Raw genomic sequence first — 19,291 nt, forward strand, 5'->3', positions numbered from 1 at the left:
GTTGGCTGGCTGCAAGGCAGGGTGGCAGGACAGAAGGACATCCCAGGCAAAAGGCAGTAGAAGCAAGCCTGCCTCTCTCTCTTTTATCCCAGCCAGCCTACCAGTTTTTTGAGTAGTACCAGCCCCATCCAGGGTGGGCCTTTCCTTATCCACATCATTAATTCCAGTAGCACACCCTAATCTAGCCACCTTCAAAACTCCCTGTCTATGAGCACTTGAGACTTTGGGGAACCTTTAGATACAAGCCATAACAACAAGGAGTACTGCTGCTTAGTGCTATCCAGTGGAAAGGCAGGTTCATATAAACATCCACCTCACTTATGTACTTCATTCACTGCATCTGACACCGTGCAACTTGTGGCAATGCTCTTCCTCAAAGTCAAGGGCAAGGGGAAGTGGGAGGGGTATGGGAAAGGAAAGAGGTGAATGGAATTGACATGAGAAAATGAAAAAGAAAAGACTTTGTAAATAGAGAAGGGTGGAGGGGGGGTTGAAGGGAGGGCAGGATATGGGGAAAAATAAGAAGATATATAAAGTTAAAATCTCCAATGATGAGTGTCATTATACATCTAAAATGTACCAATAAAAAAAAAAAAGACCGTGAAAGGTAAACATTTTGAATCAATTCAGGACATCCAGAAGTTATGAAAGTGAAATTATGAAAATCCTAAGCAAGAACTTTAAAAGCTACTGTATGATGTGTGATTAAAAAGTTAGTTTAAATTTAAAATACTTATTACAACAAAATTCACATTGCCATTAATCTCCCTCAAGATACTCCCTTTGACTCAAACACATTTATTCTATTCTTAGCATTTTCTGAAGTATTTCATGATTGTCTTTGGTTGTGCTGTTGTGGCTTCCTTCATGTTATGAATCCATTCAGAATGTTTACCTTTCATATGGTCGCTTTGACTTTGGGGAAGAGCTACATCCCATGAATAAGGTATACAAGGACATGCTGTAATAATGTTTTAGGAACCTGCTCTTCCATTGGCTGGTACTTGGCAGTGGCATTCAGTGCATTTTAAAAATCATACTTCATGAAAGCTCTCATGAAGGAGGACTGCAGAACTTCTTCAGAAAGTGGCAAGACTGATGGAATAGGTGTGTTTAAAGTAAGGGAGAATGTTTTGAGAAGGGTTAATGGCAATATGTCTTTTATTGTGATAAATTCTAAGAAATTCGGTGCGTAATTTTTGACTAGCCCTTGTATGAGTATCATTCTTCCCATTGTCTTTTTACCTCTGTCACAAGAACTATTGGGTGGGTAGGAAAGCCCTCCTTCAGCATTGGTTCTAGAATGACAACGTTGTTTACTAGCCAATGAATTTTGGTGTTTTTACTGTTGTTGTTTCTGCATTACTACCTAATAAAACTCAATGATTCAGGGAAGTAAGCTTTCCACTTAATTCCTGAGGTTGAATTAATAAGAACTGTTTCCTGACATTTGAAATATTTACATTTGTCTATGGTCACACCACCCTGAACATGCCTGATCTCATCTGAAATATTTACATTTAAAGCCTTTTGAGTATTTTAATTCAGTCAAGCAACATGTGAAACATATATTTGGAAAAATGAATTCTTACATTCCTGAAGAATACTCCTTATCTACCTGGTGAAGGAGTTTGGTAAGCCAGTGGATAACTGGACGGTTTTCTAATGGGGTGTAATTTAATCAGTGTATTCTAAAGTGGCATTTATTTTACATCAAATATGTTTTAATTTGCCCATATAGTGGAATGATCTCTAAAATACACTTGTAGAAGTGATTTTCAGGTATCTTGCTTTTTTTCCTCCAGGTAGTAGACTATCCTGCAATTTCTCAACACATAGCAGTGAATGCAACAAGAAGTTAGACTATAGTGACGGTCAGATTTCCTCTGCCATTAGATGGCTGCCACATGGAATAGCAGCCTTCATGTTAAAATAATGACTTCTTCCAACAAAGGACAGGCTTCTCTTCCCATCATACCTCTTCTCTGGCCAAAAGAGTAACCTGATACTTGCTACCTCCTAGCAGCTAGTAATGTAGCAGGCTCCTCCAATCCCTTAATATTACCTTACTCAACTCCACCCCAGCTCAGGCTAACCCCACCCTTCTCCTATAAAAGCAGCTCTGTGTTCTGCCATGTTGCTCTCTCTCCTTTATTCAGAGACAGCCTGGCAGATCCTCCCCATAGTAAAGGCTTTTTATGGTCCTGGGCTGGTCCTGGTTTTCAGCTGTTTCTACCTAACGTTGACCATTATGGTTTTGATGTAACCATAATTTCAGCAGCACAGTTTACTCCTATTTTGTTTAAGGAATTGCTGTTAGAGACAAATATTTTCTTTGTTTATGGTTACTTTTTAAAATTTTGTTTGATGGTATTGCATTCCACATTGTAATGCCTGAGCTAATATCAATCAGTTAATGCCAAGCAGGAGGTTATTTGTTGAGGGGTTAAATATTATGTTCACTTGATAATTTATTGAGTTGGTGACTAATCAATACATAAGAAATATCTTTAATTTTTTTAACCAAAACAAAAACAATTTTATTTCTAATGCTGAATATCAGAATATTTTGAGTTATATTTGAATCATTGCTTTTTGTAATGAAGCAGATTTTTCAGTGCCAAGAAACTTAAACATTAATGAGGATTTAATTTTTAAAAGTTTGCAAAGTGAAAGGATCCTCCAACACATAAAGATGATGGAAGACATTTTGATACGTGTCAGGGTCACTAGAGACTGGTGGACTTGCCCGCATATTGTCCTTAAGGCCTTTCATTTCTCTTCCTCTCCTATCCCTTACTTCGTTATTTTTGCTTATTTGTTTGTTTGTTTGCTTTTCGGATTTGTTCAGGGTTTTATTTTTGGTAAGATGTCAGGAAGCTACTGACAGCGCTGTTTATGCCAGCAGACAGAAGATTCATAGCCTAGTACAGTGGTAGCGAATTTGCACATGTGTTTTTCTTTTAAGACAAAAGATATTAATGTATGAGTTGTTTTTTCTAAACTAAAACCTTAGTATTCCAGTTTAATTGCAGTGTTGGCACTTTGTAATAAATGAGTTTGGGTTGCATCTTGAGCACTTGTCTCTAAAAGGTTCACAATCACTGGCCTGGTAGAATTAAAGAATTGTGAACTACAGGAAGCTCTGGATCCTTAAGTAATAAATATTACCAGGTGCTTTGAGGGACTGGGAAACAAAGAACATGTGAACACAGTGAAAATCATTGTGGAATTTAAACAGAACTAGTGAAAGTAGTGGCAGTGTTTTACTAAAGCTGTAGCAAAAGAATGGATTTTAAACAAAAATGTCAAGATATTTAGTATTTAAGATATTTAAAGATTTGTATACTAAATGTATGCAAATGAGATCAAAGTGGGTTGATTAGTCAATTTAAAGGCAATAAACAGTATAGCAAATTAGTATTTGTTGTAGAACAGATTGATTTTATGTTCAGTAGTAAATTCTCAAGTAAAATTTAGCAGTTCAAAATGAAAGTGTAGAGTTCTTAACCAACAATTGAATCCAGCAGCAGTTGAATTTGTAAAGAAGTTAGAGGAATCATCAGTGATGATTTCTAGAGCTGTATTTCTAAAGAGGTTGGGAGTCATCAGTGATTTTTTTAAAGAGTCATTATTAGTCAGGTCTGTTGAGTTGTGTTTAGCTAAGCCAGATAAAGAAAACAAATTTGAATAAAAATTATTTTCAGGATTCCATTTGAAAATTATACTGTTTTCACAGCATGAATATACTTGGAGTGCTTATGTCAAAGATAGAAGTGTCCATTTACTGAAGTGGTTTTGCTTACTGTTTTCCAAGATTTTGCTTATTATTTTTTAGTATACTTCATCAGACTACATTACTTTGAATAATACAGTGTTTTTGTGTGCATGCACTTTGACAGAATGATCTTGGTAGCACTTAGTTTTAAGGCTGTTTGAAAAGGCTTAGGACAAACCCTATTTTATTTAAGAAAAAAACTCCTACCATAAACCAGCCATTCAATCACAGCCCCTTTTAATTTATAGAACTAATGTTTCAATTTCATTATTCACCTTTATTTTTCACTTGGATTCTTGGTAGAGCACTTGCCCTCATCTGCTTCCCTTGTTGCTGGGCAAGGTTTGTGGTGCTGATGTCTGATTGGCTTTAGACAAGTACGGCTTTGAGCCAATCAGACAGTGAATTTCAGTTCTCTCCCGCAGATCTGAAGCACTGAAGCAGCTGTTGATTTATTTTTCCTGAGGGGAAAGTATATAAACTAAGAGTATGGCTGCAGCAAGCTCCCTCTTGGGTATGTTTGAAAAATTACCAAGTCCATCTGTAATGAAGAGGGGTGGTGAGATTTGTTTTAAAAAACTTGTTTACTAAGAAAATCTAATACACAGTGATTTTGAAAATTTTTTTTTCTATTTTTATTTTATAATATTGCGTTAAAACTTGTAGAATGATGTAAGATGTTTCCCTTCAATTTTACATGGATATGTACTTTATAATCCACACTTACTTAATTTCTTCAGAAGGAAAGCTCATAGCACCTTTTGTAACCTGCTATGAAAGGCAGTTAAGAAAAGGATGTAGTAATTATATTTACACCACTTAAAATAGACAAGAATCAGACATTTAAATCTCATTATATGAATTAAACTGAATCAGTTCAGTGCAGTAGACAACACAGCACTTTATCATGCTATTTATTCATAGAAGTCCTTTGGCTTTAGAATATTATTTTTGGAATTTGAAATTTATGATACTAATGGTAGGTATGAAAACTATGTTAGTTACATCAATTTAGGGTTTTGTGGGAATTTCTAGTTGTAAATATTTTATACATGTAAGGACTAGGGATTTAAAAAATTACATTTGCATTTTGCAGATTCTAATTCATTGTTCTTAGGTATTGTCCCTGTTTGACTCATTCCTCAGGAAATGTACATTTCTAGAAACATTCCTGGACATGTATTAAAGCAAGGTAAAATAGCATAAAAGATGTAAATTGTATTTATTTAATTTATTTGTGTTGTATAATTAATGTATATCATACAGATTTAGGATTTTATGTAAACTGTGTTCTAGATTACTTACTTCTGACAAAGAACCACACTGAAGTATTTCAGATCCAGGTCTTTAACTGTGTCTCTGACCTTATTGTCCGCCTCCTGTTGCTGGGCAGGAATCAGAATGCTGGCATCTTATTGGTTGAGTTTGTGAGCAGCTCTTGAACAGCCATTTAAATTCTTGAGCTTTTTGAGCAGGCAGATTGTAGGCTAAAACAAAACAGCTTCCCTTTGTTGTTTCATAGCTCTGATCTTTTTGCTAGAAAGAGTGAAAGGAGTGGGTGGAGGGGGATGAAGTAGAAAAGAAAATGTTTTCACTTTAAGAGGTGACTCGTTGGGCTTTCCTTAGAAATAATTTACCAAAAATTTGAAAAAGATTTACATATTTTCAAGCAACACACCCTTCTTTGATTATTCAAATATGAAATCTTGTGGAAAAGATTTAATTAATGGTAATATTTCCCCAAAGCTCTAGAATCTGAATGTATAGAGCAGGGACTTGAAAACATTTTTTTTCTTTCTCATGAAAAAAAGTACTGGCTCATCATATTTGCAATTGTTTCTAAATATGGCAGACATTTTCTGTAAAATATAAATACTTTTTGTATGAAAACAAGTTACAACCATGTGAAAGCTTCATGATTCTAGTATTGCCACTTTAAAAAATAGCGTTTATTCTGCAGAAATTTTATGAATGGCATCATAGATCTAGGTGACAGTATTTAAAATGATCTTTAGAAATTCCTTGTTCTGGTAACATAGCCACAGAGACTTGTCGTCGGGTAACGTGGTTTTCTTTAATGTGTATCTTTTTAAAATATGCTTTGCTTATGCAAAATAGACTTCTGAAAGCAGACTGCTGATTGGTTTGCACAATTATGGTTGAACTAGTTTGAACTGGTTCCTCATGCTACTTCCTTACTGTGTCATTCTCATTATGCTTAGAACCCATAAAAGATTTGGTAAATGGCTGTAGTGTGCTCCCTTGTGGGTATGGATGGTAGTTACTCTCACTCTTTTTGGCAGTGCTTTTATTAATACTGAGCTCAATGATTTGTTGTCAAAACCAGCTTATCTTGGATATTTATTTTTATTAAATGTTATTTTGTGGTTTCAGTATTGAATGTGTGGTTTACATGTTGGATATTCAAATATATGAAAAATATCTAAACTATTTAAGACATACTCGTCTAAGACTCATTCATGCCTAAAAACACTATCCTGAATATACAGACGATGATGAAAGCATTTATGGAGTACTTACTACATTCTGAATGCTTACTGTTAATGTTAATTGATTAAATCTCATTTAATCTTTGCCCTAACCTCTTTAGAAGGTACTGGTATTTTCTTTTACTTTTTTATGTACCAGGGATTGAACTCAGGAGCCTTTGCTTGCAAACAAAGGCAGGCAACAAAACCACTGAGCTAAATCCTTGGCCTGGTATTTTCTTTTTAAAGGAACTAAAACTAAGAAATTGAAATATTAGGTGACTTACTGAGTGTCATCACACAGTAAATGCCTGAACAAACTGGAATTGAAATCTATGAATTTATGTAGCATTCATATTCTTGTGTTAAGGAAAAAATTTTAAAGGAATACACTTTTAATGCAACATTTGGTAACTTAGCTATTCGTATAACATCTGGGAAATATGGCTATTTTTAGGTCAAAGTCTAAAATACAGTTCAATATTTGAAAATATTTAAAGTTTAACTATTAATAACGTAAATATGATTATTTTGTGTGTTTTAAGTCAGGGAAAATGACTAGAAAATTTTCATTGTATGTTCTTTGTAGAAAAATTTTGCAATCAATGTGACTTTTTAGCACGGGGCAGGAAAAACCTTGTAGTTGAAATTCTAGACTGTAATGAAGCCTTAAAATAGTGTCCATGATGACTTTGCATTGATGTTTCTGTTTAATTGAAAGGTAGTTTTTCTAGATAATTTTATTCGATTGCATAATTTAAAAGAATAGGAAGACGAAGGAATATGTTATAAGTTATTGGAAAATTGAGAGAATGTATGATCACAGTCTAGAAGCTGTCTGACAAAGAGGTAGAGTCTTAAGCTGTATGACCTCTAGCAAATAGGCCAGGCTTGTTTTAGGCCTATCAGCCACTGTAAACGTAATTGCTTTTGAATAAGTTGAATTTACTATTCATTGCAGGGGTGGAGGAATGCTCACTATAGGGAAACTGTAAGGTACATCAGTGAGGATATTAAAACAAAACGTAGTCTAGGATTTGTTTATTATATGGTATAGATTGGGTTATTTGGAGAATTTAAGGAAATGGACCCTCTGGATTGGGTGATTAGAAAGTACGAATCTTAATACATCTCATCTATATAGGGAAGTCAACAGTGGCAAGGAAACACTGTAATTGATAAAGGAGTATCTGTCTCTCATTTAGGAATATAGAGATGTTTTCTGCTTAGTGGATTGCAGTGACCTTGTTTGAGTTGAATGTTTTGAGACATGGTTGTATGTCTGTTAGCAGCATTGATAAAGAGTTTTTCCATAGGATGTTTTGTTCAAGCAGTGTTACTTTTGTATTGTACTATGTTCCTGCCCAATATAGCAAAACGTTTTGTTCAAGCAAGTAACTGTGCTGCAAAGCAATGTTACTGCTGAAGGTTTCAAGAATATTTTATTAACTCCTCCATCTGCCTCTATGAGCAAGTTTGGGTAGGTAGGCCCACCCCCCTACCCTAGAAAATCTCCATTAAGGCTGCTTGCATTGCAATTTGGGGCTCAGACTTCAGTGTAGGAACTCCTCATGAGTCCACAGGTGTAATGAAGAATCCCTCCATCTCTTCGAGTGCTGCTTGACTTCTTCACTGCCAGAGACCTTCAGATGGCTGTAACGCTTGGCTTTAAGCTGAGCTGTCCCATTTGCTGTGATAGTGTAGCTTACCTACAAGCATCAGATTAGTGGTTTTATTTATTTATTTGATTGGTACATTTTAGGCCTAAATTATGATCACATTCATCATTGGAAATTTGTAACTGTACATGGTATGTCTTGGTTAATTTTTTCCTGTTCCCCTTCCCTCCCCTCAACTTCTCTTCCCCTCCTCCACTCCTTATTTACAAAATCTTTGTTTCTGTTTTTTCCTCCTTTTCTCATTTTTTGCTTTCCCTTGTTTGCCCCCCCCCATGGCTATCAATGGGTGATTGGATAAAGAAGAGGTTTTTTTTGTTGTTTGTTTTGTTTTTGTTTTTTGTTTGTTTTTCTTTTTGGTACCTGGGATTGAACTCAGGCCTTTGTGCTTGCGAAGCAGGCGGCTGAACCACTGAGCTAAATCCCTGGCCCTGAGGGGTGTGTGTCTGTGTGTGTATTGTGTTTTAATGGAGTACTACTCAGCCATAAAGATAAACTAGAAACATTTGTAGCTAAACTGATGCACCTTGAGACCATACTCTTAACTGAAATAAATAGGACACATATGTAAATACTGATTGTTTCTCTGGTATGAGAAATTGAAAGTGTAAATGAGGACAAAAATGTGTAATAGATATTGTGAAATAGGAAGAAAATGTTCAAAGGGGAAGCAAATCAGTTTTGGAAGACACCGAAGCCTACCTATGAGCATCATGTCAGAAGCTGCTTTTTTACCCCCACTTAGACCAGAACAAGTATATCCTGCCATCATTCCAGTAGGTAATGCTGCTGGGATGTGGATAGTTAGTGCAAAAGCAGTATTCTTACCTTCCATACATCTTAGTTTTTTTTGTTTTGTTTTTTGGTACCGGGAATCGAAACTCCAGTCCTTGCACTTGCCAGGCAGGCACCGGAACTACTGAGCTAAATCCTGGGCCCTATACATCTTAGATTTTAAAAGACTTTTGTTTTATTCCACTGTTGATTGATTTGTCATTTTCTTTCTCCAGGAGTGTCAGATTTGTCTTCTTTTACTTATTTCATTGTATTGGCCATATGCTAACATAAAAACGGTGCTACAGAACACCTTGTCTTGGCCTAGTCTGATTTCACCATTAATGACACCTACTTTTGCATGTAGATATACTTTGTTAGATTTGAATTTCTGTTCTTAGTTTCTTTTAAATGTACACACATAAATGTATAAATGACAAATATACTGTCTCACAATTCTGCAGGCTGAAAGTATAAAATTAAGGTATTATCAGGGCCATGTTCCTTCTGAAGATACTAAAGAATAATTTGTTTTAGGTTTCCCTTACAGCTTCTAGTATTTCTTGGCTTGTGGAAGCATTACTCCAACCTCCACATGGCATTCCTCTTGTGTGCATGTCAATGTCCACATTTTTCCCTTATCTATCTAGTCATTTACTTGTTTATTTTTTGAGACAGTGTCTTGCTATATATAGTTAAGGCTAGCCTTGAATTCATTATGTAGCCCAGGTTGTCTTTCAACTCATGGTGATCCTTTTGCCTCAGCCTCACCATTGCTGGGATTGTATACATGCTCTACCCCGATCAGCTAAGTTTTCCCCTTTTTAAAAGAATACCAGCTGGGTGCAATTGCAAATGCTTGTAATCCCAGCATTTGGGAAGCTGAGGCAGGAGGATTGTGAGTTCAAACCAGTGTGCGCTTCATTTGTGGTGTTGAGGCCAACCTGGGTGAGACCCAGTGAGACCTTATCTTAAAAAAAAAAAAAAAAAAAAAAAAAAAAAAAAAAAAACAAACTAGGGTGGGGGATTTAGCTCAGTGGCTCCATACCTACCTTGCAAGCAGAAAGAAGGTCCTAAGTTCGGTCTCCTGTACCAAAAAAACTCCAAACCAACCCAACTCCCCTGCCAAAACATGTTAGAATAGGGGCCACCCTAATACCTTTATTTTAACTTAATTGCATCTATTAGGATGGGGTCACATTCTGAAGTTCTGGAATTTAGAACTTATTTTGGGGGGTGAGTAGTTGCACAATTCAACCAGTAATCTTGTACCAACCATTCATTTAATAAGGCAGACAGACAGTTACCTTGGTGGACATGAAATAAATCTCAAATGCTTCATGACTTGCTCATGATCAATATTGCTACATTTCTGGATATGCAAGCAAACCTGCGTTTTAAAAAATTCATTTCAGTTGATTATAATGTGTTAACTTTTAAATCAACACGTTGCTAACTAACTCGGATGAAAGATAACCACAATGCACTTATTCAATAGGATAATGAAATTTTGAGGCATCAAAATATGAGAAGCAACTCAAGAAGCTCTTAGAAATTTATAGCTTTTTGTTCGTGTGTTACAAAAGAGGAAAGGTTCAAAACTAATGATTAAACTTGAACCTCAAGAAAAAAAAATGGTAAATTAAACCCATTCAAGAAAGTCAGAAAAAAGAATAGTATTAGCAGAGGAACCAGTGAAACTGAAAAGCAGGTGTAAAGCAAATATCAGTGAGGATAAAAGTATGTATACATTTTTAAGGCAGGTTCTTACTCTATAATTCAAGCTGGCCTTCAACTCACTGTGCAACCTAGGCTGGCCTCAAACTCCTGGCAATCCTCCTTCATCAACCTCCTAAGTGCTGGGATTACAGGCATGTGCCACCATTCCTGGTGAAAGTTCATTCTTTGAAAAATATAACCATCGAGGTATCTAGCAAAATTTACCAAGAGAACACATTATATGTGTATATATGTATATATGTCTATATTTTTTAATCTTTTTGAGACACAGTCTTGCTGTGCAGTTCAGGCTGGCTTTGAACTCACTGTGTAGCCCAGGCTGGCCTTGAACTCATGGCAGTCCTCCTGCCTCGGCCTCCTGAGTGCTAGAATTACAGGCATGTACTTAGCAACCATCTCTATTTCATCCCAAACCCTCCAACATTAAGTAATCACTAAATTACTTTCTGTTTCTATAGATTAGCCTATTCGGGACATTATCATACAAATGATATCATTCAGTGTGTAGTCTTATGACTGGCTTCTTTCCTCCCAAAGTTCATTTATGTTGTTCATATATCAGTACTCTATTCCTTTTTATGGCTGAATAATATTCTAGTGTATGGATAATACCACATTTTATTAGTCTGTTCATTGGTTGCTGGATGTTTGGATTGTTTTCAGTTTTGGCTATTATGAGTAATGTTACTATGAGCATTTGTGGACATGTTTTGCTTTGCTTTGTTTGGGTAGATTTTCATTAAGTGGAATTGCTAGAGCTGGGAATTCAGCTCAGTGGTTCCACTGCTGCTTGCTTCTCAAGGGCAAGGTCCCAACTTCAATCCCTGCTACAAAAAAAAAAAAAAAAAAAAAAAAGAAAAAGAAAAAGAAGTGGAATTGCTGAATTGTATGGCAACTCTATATTTACTATATTGAGGAATTGCCCATTTTCCAAAGCAGTTTGCACCATTTTACAGAACACAGCATGGTATGAAGGTCTTTGCTAGAACTAGCTATTTGCTTTGATTATATCTGTAATGTTACATGTAAAGTGTTTTCTCACTGTGGTTTTAGTTTTCACTTTCCTAACGTTGTGATAATGAGCCTTTTCTGTAGAAATGTCTACTCAAGTCCTTTACTCAGTTTTAAATTGGATTACAATACTTGTTTTTTTAAAAAATTGAGTTGTAAGCTTATTTTCTATGTGTATGTGTATATAAACAGTTTTCATATATATTTTATATATTCTAAATACAGGTTTCTTATCAGATATGTAATATGCAAACATTTTCTCCCACTGTGTGAGTTGTCTTCATTTTCTTTTTAAAAAAATAAATGTGTGTGTGTATGTCTATGGGATAGTGTTTCTGGAGCTTGAAACTAGGGCCTTGCACATGGTAGGCAAGCACTCTAGTGCTGAGATACCTTCTCAACCCTTTATTTATTTTGAGAGAGCATCTCTCTAAGTTGCCCAGGTTGACCTTCAACTTGCCATCTTTGCTGCTGATTTAAAGATTTTTAATTGACAAGTAATGTTTTCATTCTCGTGATTGTAATCTCTTGTTAAAGTTGTGTTTATATACTGGGTCTGTTTATAAATATAATCTTTATTTGCATGTTCCTTGATTCTTCCTTTACACCTCTTTTTTTTTAGGTCCGTAAGTTTTTTTCTAGGTCCTTACTTACTGTAAGTTTTTTATTCTTACACTTTTATTTTTCTTATTTTCATTTACTCCTTTATGCTCCTTTTTTCCTCAGGACTCTGAATCTTCTGAGAATGAAAACTGGTCATTTTTGCCTGAATTCTCACAGTAATTGATTTTCTAATATGGACTATTTCCATAAACATGTTCATAATTATATGAATAATTGAATACTCAAAGATTAAGTTCCTTTATGTCATTATTTCAAAATGACACAGCATGTATTGTTTGCTTCTCTTGTAAGAGCAAGTCTGTAATTAGGTGACTCCTATTTTATTTATCTTTTTCTCTTTAAAAAAGATTCAATATGGATAGTATAGAAGAACCTCAGAAAAAAGTGTTTAAGGCTCGAAAAACAATGAGAGTGAGTGATCGGCAACAGCTTGAAGCAGTTTATAAAGTCAAAGAAGAATTATTGAAAACTGATGTCAAGATTTTAAATGGCAGCCATGAAAATGGAGATTTGGACCCAACCTCACCTTTGGAAAATATAGATTATATTAAAGATAAGGAAGAAGTAAATGGCATTGATGATACTTGTTTTGGTTCTGAAGAAAGTAAAACAGAATGGCAAGAAAAACCCAGTATCCTAAATGTTAATGTAAAAAACAATCAAGATGATGATTTAAAAGAACCTTTGTCTCCTAGTAAAATAACTCCTGAACCATCCTTTAAACCAACCACTGAGCCAGCTTCTGGTGATCTAGCCTCTAGTGAGCTGGCTGCTGGAGATCCAGACTCTGGTGATTCCACTTCTAGTGATCTCGCCACCAGTGATGCATCCTCTGATGATCCTGCCTCTGAAGAACGTACCCCTAGTGATCCTGCTACTGGTGGTTCTGTCCCTGTTGAACTGGTTTCTAGTGAACCTGTTTCTAAGGAACAAGTTCCTAGTGAAAGTGCTTCTGGTGAACCAGCTTCTGGTGATTGTGCCTCTGATAATCTATCTTGTGGTGATCCAGCTTCTGGTGATCAATCCTCTGATGATCCTGCTTGTAGTGAATTGACCTCTGATGATCTGGCCTCTGGTGACCTGGTCTCTGATGATCTGGCCTCTGGTGATCTGGCCTCTGGTGATCTGGGCTCTGATGAACTGACTTCTGAGTCAGCCTTTGATCCCACTTTTGAACCAAATTCTGTACCAGTTTGTGAACCAGTCCTTGAAACTGACTGTACAGAACAAAGTAGCAATAAGAATAATGATTTCCTTGAAAAAAATGAGGATGATGAACATTCAGGCAAAATTGAGAATAAGGACTCATTTGATGAGAAGAAAAAAGCTGATGATAATATTGGCAGTAATGAAGAAACTCTAGAAACAGATGATACAATTTGTTCAGATCTACCTCCTGAAAATGAAAAGAAGGGAGAAGATCCTATCACAGAGCTTGCTCTTGGTGAAGAGGCTATATCTAGCAGTATGGAGATAGACCAAGGTGAAAAGAATGATGATGAAAATTCTTCAGACCTTGTGGAAACCATTAGTGAAAATGTTATACAAAGTGACAAAAATGAGACTGCTTTAGAAAATACAGATTCTATGGAGACAGATGAAATTATTCCTATTTTGGAAAAACTTGCACCTGCTGAGGACGAACTTACTTGCTTTTCTAAAGCTTCTCTCCTTCCAATTGATGAGAGCAGTCCAGATTTGGAAGAGAAAATGGAAGTTTCTTTTGGTTCACCATCTAAACAAGAAAGTAGTGAAAGTTTACCTAAAGAAGCCTTTTTGGTCCTTTCTGATGAAGAGGATATTTCATGTGAAAAAGATGAGTCTGAAGTTACAGCACAAAATGAGACATGCTCTCCAGGTTAGTAGGTCATTTAAATTTTAAATAATTTTTATCAGCTTTAATGAACTGTTTGATAAATATATTCTGATAAAATTTTAGATTTTTGGGGGTGCTTTTATTTTTAAAGTTGCAGAAGGAGTTGAGAAGGTTGTGACTGTATAGAGGATGTCTTAACTTCGTTGATTCTTAACTTAGTAGTTAGAATTCAGAGTTACAAAATATTCTCTCCCTGAGCAACATTTTGCTAAGTGCTAAGGGAGATAAGTAGAAAATATAGCCCTTGTACATTTAAGGGCCTTTAGTCTAGATAAGATGATCTTGTATAACACTATGATAACAATTTAAATTGATACATAATTGTTTGAATTTCCAGCAATAATTCTTTCTTGTCATCATGAAACAAAATTATTTTCCCAATAATCTTCACAATCAAATCTCATTTTAAAAAGTTTTTGGGGGGTCTGGGGATTGATACTACCATTGTTGGAAGCCAGAAACCTTGAATCCTGATTATCTTTTCTATAAAAACTTCACCTATTTGTTTCTTCAGTCTTCTTGATTCTGTCCAATCTACACTCTTGGATGACCTCCTCTTTTTCATGAAGTTCCTGTTACTTTTAGGTTAATTCTAAACTTCTTATATAAATATAAACAACATGATATGATCAGCATATTCCTTTCCTATCTCTTACATTGTACTCTAGAGAAAAAAAAGAATGATATTCTAACTACTTTCTGGGTAAGAGGAGGAGAGAATTACTCCTATGAACAGAGCATGTCAACCACAAAACCTAGGTTGTTGAAAGTGAAAATAGAGGCAGGTCTAGTAGAAAAAGGGCAAAAAATTTCCCCAATACATCATATTAGCTTTTAGAGGTAAAGCTTTTTTTCTTACTAAAAGATAGCTTTTCATTTCTAAAGAACATTGGGAGATAGACCCAGCTCTTTTTGTTCTAGGGATTTGATGCAGACAAGAATTAAATCAGACTTTTTTATGAGACAGTGTCTCACTATGCAGATGAACTGGACTTGAACTCACTATGTAGCCCAGGGTGGCCTTGAACTCATGGAGATCCTCCTCCCTCAGCCTCCTGTATGGTGGGATTACAAGGATGTGTCATGACACCCAGCTAAATTACAGACTGTTAAATAAAAAGCCATGAGAGTATATACAGTAGGAGTGGTATTTGTGTTCTAGAAATATAGACAAGGATAACTTTATGAGAGTACAAGGTATATTCAGGGAAGCCTTTCCTTTCAATATTTATATATCATAGGGTTTTAATGAATTTTCTTCCTTGTATTGGCAGTTCCATCTCACCTAGTCAGGTCAGAAACCTTGGAACCATTTTTTCTATTAACATCTCATAGGAAATCTCATTGGCACTGCCTTCAGAATAGATAGAGAATCTAATTTGTAATTGTTGTTACCTGCTCTGAGCCACCATTATCAGGCTAAAGTGGTGACTGATGCACAGGCGGTGCTCAGTAAATATTAATAGAGTAAATGCATAATTGTCACTGTAGGAGAAGCATATCATATCATGATGGACTGTTGTTAACAGTACTGAAGTATTATGAGGTAAGGGCCTTTTGACGTATTTTAAGTGACAAGAAAGAAAATTTGTATTTTGGGAAGATAACAGGGAACAGTATTCAAGATGAACTTTACTCATTTATCCAGTAGGTATTTATACAGAATGTAGCAGTGGGGCAGGTCCTTTAAAAAAGCATTATAAAGGCCAGAGATTTGGATCAGTGGTTCCGCTGTCTGCCTCACAAGCGCAAGGTCCTGAGTTCAATCTCCGCCAAAAAAAAAAAAGCATTATAAAAGTCTGTAAGACGAAAAAGATTGCATCATAGCAATTTGCAGCTTGTGATTTAATGACTATATACATTTTATCTTTGTCAGAATTTTGATATTGGCTATTCATATATATATATATTGCTGTATATCTTGTGGCTGCTTATTTAATATTATTTGTAAAAGATGACAAAACATTTTATGCTTTATTGAAGCCACCACGGAGCCAGCTATGTTGGGGGGCAAATAGAAGTCTAAACCTTTAAGTGAATAGTTGTAGTCCTGTTACCCATCATGTAATGATTTAGTTAAGGAGCTGGATTAATTGACCAAAAGGCATTTCTGGTACCTCTGTGATTTTAGTTTTTGTAATATAATATAAACCTGTAATTTTTTTTAGCAATATTTTTGGAGGCACTCTTTTTTTTCATGTTTTATATGCCACTTACAAAAATTGCTTAACCTTCCTGAACATTATTTTCTTCATCTATATGATAGCAAAAATACAGTGTAGGATTACTGTCATACTGAAACCGGGTGGTAATATATGTCAAACACCAAACTCAGTTCTTGACACTATTATCAAAATAAGTGTTATTTTTAAGTAAAGTGGTTATTATATTTAGGATAGGCTCTCCATTCCTCATGAGTTATCCTATAGCTATTAAAATAACTTCATTCCACCTTCTAGACAAAAATACTAGTTTTGAATTTACCAGTAGTTTGTAATATTTTGGTGATTGTCACAACTACTTTAGTTTCAGTAAATGAATATAAAGAAACCTGGGCTTTATAATATTGTTTTCACATTTTATTAATCTTATCTATGTTAGAAAATTACTATGAAGATTGCTTTTAAAATCTGTGATACTATTTTTCCATATTGAGTTTACTATAAATTGCAGAACAGTTGAATGTAAGCTTGGTTATTTAATTCTATCAGTTGATGTTCTTACATTTTTGAGACTTTGGTTTTATTAAAGGTTGTTTTGGTATCTGAGTAATTATCAAAACTGTAGATTAATGAGCTGTTGTGAATTCCAGTAGAAATAAAAGTTACTAATTTTGTTCTAGCAGAAGTAGAGAAGAATGAAAAGGACAGCAAACCTGAGGAAGAAGAGCAAGTGGTAGATGAAGAAGATGAAAGACCTTCTGAGAAAAGTATGCATGCACAAGCAAACTATTGTTTCTAGTTTTAAAATCAGTGGGTATGCATTGCTACCCATGAGGTGATTGTAAAAATTTTCATTGTAAGCCACAATTAACTCATTTCTAAAGATAACTGAATATATTGTTGTATATTATTTCCGAGATTTAAAATTTTTATTTATATTTTTTGTTGTCTCACAGAAATTGATTTAGGCTTAAAATTTAAGATAGCTGTCTTGAGAGGAATTGTTTTAGGTTATTTTAATGAATGGGACTTAGAATTTTGTCTGGGCTGATATAAATGAATGATAATTCATTTCACAAGAAGAGAAGGATAGGACTGACTATAGTTAGGTTTGATAGTAAGATCACCAGACTAAATGTCAGGAAACCTGAGTTCTGTAATTCTCCCTGTCATCTTGCTCTCTAAGTATGACCATAGTTAAATTATTATTAGAGGAGTTACAGGTTAGAACTGGAATTTTAAAATTAGGCACAAAGATATGAATATAGTCATATAAGGTAATTTGCCTTTCAAAAGTATGGAGATTTTATTGCTTAAAGTTTTTATATATTGAATAAAACCAGAAAAAATTTGCTTATGATCTTTTAAATGTTAATATTATTTGAAATAGTTTCATAAGTGAAGATCTTTGAATGTTCACTTTTAACCAGTAATAATTGGTTGAAAATTCTGTTATGATAGATTAAAACAAGATTTTGCTCAATATGGGGAATAGGCATGAAGGCCTTTAATAAAGACACCTGGCTGATCATTGTGGTTTTTTTTTTCAGATGAATTTTCTGGAAGAAAACGTTCTAAATCAGAAGACATGGACAATGTACAGTCCAAACGTCGTCGTCGATATCTTGAAGAGGAATATGAGGCAGAATTTCAAGTAAAGATTACAGCCAAAGGAGACATTAATCAGAAGCTTCAAAAGGTGTTGGAAATAAGTTAAAAGCTCTATTGTATAAAAAAGTAGCACTTTATTCTTCCAGGCGTTTGACATTAGAGTCTCCTATGTTTTACTGAAATATCCAGTTTATCACTGAAAGAGAACTTGAAGAAAGTAGCTGAGCTTAACAAATCTATAATTATCATTGATAATTTAACTTTAAGATTCCTTCTGATCTGTTTTTGACCACATGATTTATTTTGGAGATAGTAATTGAAACATAATGATAAATATTTATTTTGTTTTTATAACAAAATGAACCATTTTTCAGCTTTTTCTTTTTTTTTCTTCTTATACTGAACTTGGTTTTATAGTGAAAAACATCAAGGTTTTATATGTTAATATTTTAATCTTCATAGCCTCATTTCATGGTGTAAGTCTGCTGATTCTAAAATCATTGTTATGTGCTTTAGAGTTAGTATTAAAAATGGTAGGACTAGCAACGGAATATATTTTGGAAACCTTTTCCTATGTCTGTTAGGATAGAGAATAAATATTCAGTATTTTATATATTTTCAGGATAGCACACAAATCTTTGTAGCAAGTGCCTTTTGGAGAGAGGCATGGAGAAACTTGTTTTTTCAAGGTCATGTATGTATATTAGTGAAATTGTATTATGAAAGTTCTTGTTTTTTGTTTGTTTGTTTGTTTTCAATGATACTAGGGACTGAACCCAGAGCCTTTGCACTGGGCTATATCCCTGGACCTTTGACCTTTAAATTTTTTTTTTTATTTTGAGACAGGATTTGACTAAATTGCTAAGTTTCCAAGGCTGGATTGGAACTTGGGATCCTCTTGCCTCAACCTCTGAGTGCTGGCATTACAGGCATGTACTGTCATGCCCAGATTATTATCAAGGTTCTTCTACTAACATACAGTACAAATACCTACACTTTCTAGAAATAAGAAGAGTGAAGCAATAAAAAAGTGCCCCTGACCCCACACATTTCCTTTTCTTTAGTATATAGAAATAATACAGCTTCTTTAGTTTTAGATTTGTATAGATATATGAAGAATTTTGAAAACTTTTCTGTGCATTGTGAGTTTTTTTCTTTAGATCTTTGCTAATTCAGGTAATGGTTCTTGGATATATGGTGGTGTCCTGCTTGTTGTGAGTCCATAAGGAGATTTTGTACACTTGGAAATGTTTTACAGAGTGACAATTAGTAACATTCTTAGTGCATCTCACAAAATATTGGTCTATAATAGTTTAAAAATTTAAAAAACTGGTTCTTTAATCAATTTCCTTTATGTGGTTTGAATGAGATAAGACAGCAAGGAAATAAAACACTAAAACTTGAAATTCTTTTTAAATTTTCACTCTCTGGAAATTTTGTTTTTTGTATATACTACCCTCTTGAGGAAGGTAGGTTTTATATTTATACACACACACACACACACACACACACACACACACATATACATACATATATTTTAATTTACATAC

General features: G+C 34.7%; 1 protein-coding gene across 7 annotated transcripts in view; it reads left to right on the forward strand.

Annotated features, from left to right (window-relative positions):
* Window positions 1–19,291, forward strand: part of Atf7ip (activating transcription factor 7 interacting protein) — a 109,024-nt gene that overhangs the window by 46,099 nt on the left and 43,634 nt on the right. For 4 of the 7 annotated variants that reach the window (XM_010638416.3, XM_010638412.3, XM_010638414.3 and 1 more), the window contains exons 2-4: window positions 12,440–13,950; window positions 16,811–16,897; window positions 17,681–17,829. In XM_010638416.3, the coding sequence (XP_010636718.1) occupies window positions 12,447–13,950; window positions 16,811–16,897; window positions 17,681–17,829 (1,740 nt within the window). In that variant the 5' untranslated portion in view covers window positions 12,440–12,446. Of the gene's footprint in view, window positions 1–4,212; window positions 4,293–12,439; window positions 13,951–16,810; window positions 16,898–17,680; window positions 17,830–19,291 lie in introns of those variants that run through there. The other 3 variants (XM_010638413.3, XM_010638415.3, XM_010638418.3) reach the window with 2 other exon arrangements.

Source organism: Fukomys damarensis, unplaced genomic scaffold (genome assembly GCF_012274545.1).
Source record: "Fukomys damarensis isolate Sample0158 unplaced genomic scaffold, DMR_v1.0_HiC HiC_scaffold_19, whole genome shotgun sequence".
NCBI lineage: Eukaryota > Metazoa > Chordata > Mammalia > Rodentia > Bathyergidae > Fukomys > Fukomys damarensis.